This window comes from Tupaia chinensis, unplaced genomic scaffold, assembly GCF_000334495.1.
Source record: "Tupaia chinensis unplaced genomic scaffold, TupChi_1.0 Scaffold145376_1, whole genome shotgun sequence".
Classification (NCBI taxonomy): Eukaryota; Metazoa; Chordata; class Mammalia; order Scandentia; family Tupaiidae; genus Tupaia; species Tupaia belangeri.
This window is the reverse complement of record NW_006205237.1, coordinates 1-3,355: the sequence shown is the minus strand read 5'-3', so window position 1 is coordinate 3,355 and position 3,355 is coordinate 1. Positions and strand designations below refer to the sequence as shown.

The window sequence follows — 3,355 nt, the reverse complement described above, 5'->3', positions numbered from 1 at the left end:
ATCATGTGACACCTATCTTTCTATGCTTCTTTCTCCAGTGTTCCATTGAGTGTGGAAGTGGGACACAACAGAGGGAAGTGATTTGTGTCAGGAAGAACACAGACACCTTTGAAGTACTGGATCCCTATGAGTGTTCCTTCCTAGAGAGACCCCCTAACCAGCAGTCCTGCCACCTCAAGCCTTGTGGAGCCAAATGGTTTAACACAGAGTGGAGTGTGGTAAGTCATGAAGTTTTCAATAGAGACTGCTTAGTGTATCATTCCTCTGCTGCCGTTCCACAGACACCTCATGGCAGCATAGGGCTTGGGCCTCAAATGGATTCTCTTCAGCCATCTACTTCAGCCACTCACTCCTAGGTCTTCTGACTTGACATTCCTGGATAACAGAAGTTTAAGATGTGGATGATCTCAGTTTCTAAATTGCATAAGCAAAAAACAAACCAAACCAACTAACCAACCAACCAAACAGTGAATCTCAAATCACAGTGTCATAAGAATAACCAGGGGGATTTTGTTTGATCCCAGACACACCTTAAGCAGTCCAAAGCAATGGAGACAGATTCTAAAAACTGTTGGCTGGAAATAACCCAGATGTCCATGAATAGGTGAATAAGCAAACTGTGATACATCCAAACAATGGCACAAAAAACTCAGCAAAATCTCAAATGAACTGCTAATATCTATGGTATAGATGAACGTCACATATATTTTGCTGAGTAGAAGAAGCCAGATTCCAAAATCTGTTACATATTATATGATTCCACTAATACAAAGTTCTCTAAAAGGAAAAGCTATAGAGACAGAAACCACGTCAATGAGTGCTGGACAATCAACTGAAATAAATATGGAGTGAATGGTTACAAGAACAGCAAAGACAGTGATAGAAGATAGATTTCTTTAAACACATTTTGCTTTACAAATTAGTTTGTAGCTAAGTAAATATTTTGGATAATTATAAAATTAAATGAAAACCTGAAACTTCTAGAAATTGAAAACACAATGAAACACATTAACTTAAATATGTATTCAGTTGGTGGCTTCTGCACTATTGCAAATGACTTTAAAAGAGGCAATGTATGTCCCCACTTAATATATACTGAGTGTCCGCACTCCGTGACTGAAACTAATTGACTAAAGGATATAGAAACACAGTATATGAATGTAAATACCAGATGTAGTGTGTGTGAAAGAGGAGGTTCTGAGGAAGGCCATTTAGAAGAAAAACAGGGAGGCAAAGCATTAATTTCACAAAGAAATGTGATATTATCTGTTGAAGATATTTTGTAGTTTTATCAACTGTACTAGGGAGAAATGTTCACCTGTTGAAATATCCATTTTGTAAGCCAAATAATAATGTGATTGAATGTATAAAAGAAAATGAAATGAAAAAAAAAGTAAAGTAGCACCTAGCTGATGTTATATAGCTTAAAAAAAGGGAAACTCATTGGGGCCAGCAGTTAGCATAATGGCTATGTTGCTGGACTCCCATGTAACTGACTGCGGTTCGAGTCCCGGACTCACTGGCTTAAACTTATGCCAGGCACGTGTGCATGCATGCCCAAGATCCCATGAGGAGAATGGAGGAGAAGGGATTGCGGCGTGGCCATCCCCCCTGGGGGGTGATTTCTCGCTTTCTGTCTCTCTGTTTCTCTCTGTCTGTCTGGCGAGCGTACACGCCCTGTAGCAAAAACCTCTCCAAAAAAAAAAAAGAAAAGGCAAACTCATTGAAGTATAATTTATATGTAATAAAAATATTTTAAATACAGAAAAATAAATCCCAACTCTTTGAATAAAGGTGTTGAAAAAAGCAAATAAACAAAAGACACAAATTGACTCTCCATCCCTAAGGACAAAAATAATGCAGGAAATATTCGTACTGTTCATAATAATACTATTTTTGGTTGTACTGTGTTCTGGGAAAGGGTTCTGTGTCCCATTGTGTTATGTGTACCATTAAGGGGACAGTTTGACCACCAGTAAATAATGATAATTGAATAAAACACATTATATAAGTTTAAACCCATCCATTCATAATACATTTATAAGAGTTTTGAAAACCTAATAAGTTGTTATTACAGAATGTTAGGGAACAATTCATCATTCTGCAAATTGGTAAATAATAGGAAAGAATCAAGAATTATCCTCTCTTTCTTGAACTATAACATAAGTAGAAGTGGGAATACAAGTATATATTTGAAGATAATAAGGAACTATTACTGGGCCAGCAGGTGGCATTGAGGTCAAAGCAGTTGCATCCCACATGGCCAACAATGTGGCTTGAGTCCTAAACATGGTAGCCCCCAAATCCTGCCAGACACATGTGCATGTGTGCCCAAAATCCAAGAGGAGACTGAAGGAGAAGATATTATGGCACAGATATCCACTGAGGGGTGATTTCTCACTTTACCTGTCTCTGTCTCTGTCTCTCTCTGGTAAACACATGTGCCCTATAGCACAAAAAGAAAGTATAATTAATTTCTAAGTATAATAATGGTATTGCAATAACTTTTTAAGAGTCCTTGACTTTTAGAGCTGCAAACTGAAATATTATGGAAGAAATGATATGATATAGGGATTTGCTTCAAGTGATATGATGTGATATAGGGGTAATGCACACAGTAGAAATGGGTGGGCATATAGATGGAACAGAACCGACCATGAGTTGCTCATCGTTGAAGCTGGTTGATAGGTACTTGGGTGTTTGTTTGAATGCTCTAGCTTTTTGGGGGAATGTTGAAATTTTCCAATATCTTCCCTCTTCAGTGTGCTCAGCCTTTGGATTGCTGAGAAATCTGACTTTTCTCTTTTGTTCTCATGCAGTGCTCAAAGAGCTGTCAGGGTGGCTTCCGGGTCCGGGAAGTGCGGTGTCTGTCAGATGACATGACCCTAAGTAATCTCTGTGACCCTCAGTTGAAACCAGAAGAGAGAGAATCTTGTAACCCTCAGGACTGTGTCCCTGAAGTTGGTAAGTAGGGATTCTGATCTTGGCAAAAGATTGATCTTTCTTAAGATCTGTCAGATTCAGTGGTGTGACAATGCCAAGTACCTGTAGTTTTATCTGTGACCTTATGCAGATATGGGGTTTGCTATTTGTAAGTTTCATAATGAAGAGGACTAGTCGTAGCATGAACAAAAGAAAACTTCAATTTGAATTGATTAAAATGGTAATATATTCAAAGGTTGGGTTCTATCTTCCTTAAAATCAAATAGTAAAATTTCAGCAAACCTAGGTAGCCTGGGCCATGAGAGGAGGCAGTGTGACCTCAGCAGTGGGTTGATAGAGAAAGGAGGAAGGAGAAGAAATCAAGAAGTTGAACAAACAGTGATGGAGATTCTAGTTATCTGAGGGACACAAC

At 38.5% G+C, this 3,355-nt stretch overlaps 1 protein-coding gene across 1 annotated transcript in view; it reads left to right on the top strand.

Moving 5' to 3' along the window:
* Positions 1-2,964, top strand: part of LOC102481974 (thrombospondin type-1 domain-containing protein 4-like) — a gene marked incomplete at its 3' end in the record, with an annotated part of 8,080 nt that extends 5,116 nt beyond the window's left edge. Inside the window, exons 2-3 of the mRNA XM_006167970.3 lie at positions 39-218; positions 2,820-2,964. Coding sequence (XP_006168032.1) covers positions 39-218; positions 2,820-2,964 — 325 coding nt within the window. The remainder of the gene's footprint in view (positions 1-38; positions 219-2,819) is intronic.
* Between the last annotated feature and the right edge of the window lie 391 nt (positions 2,965-3,355).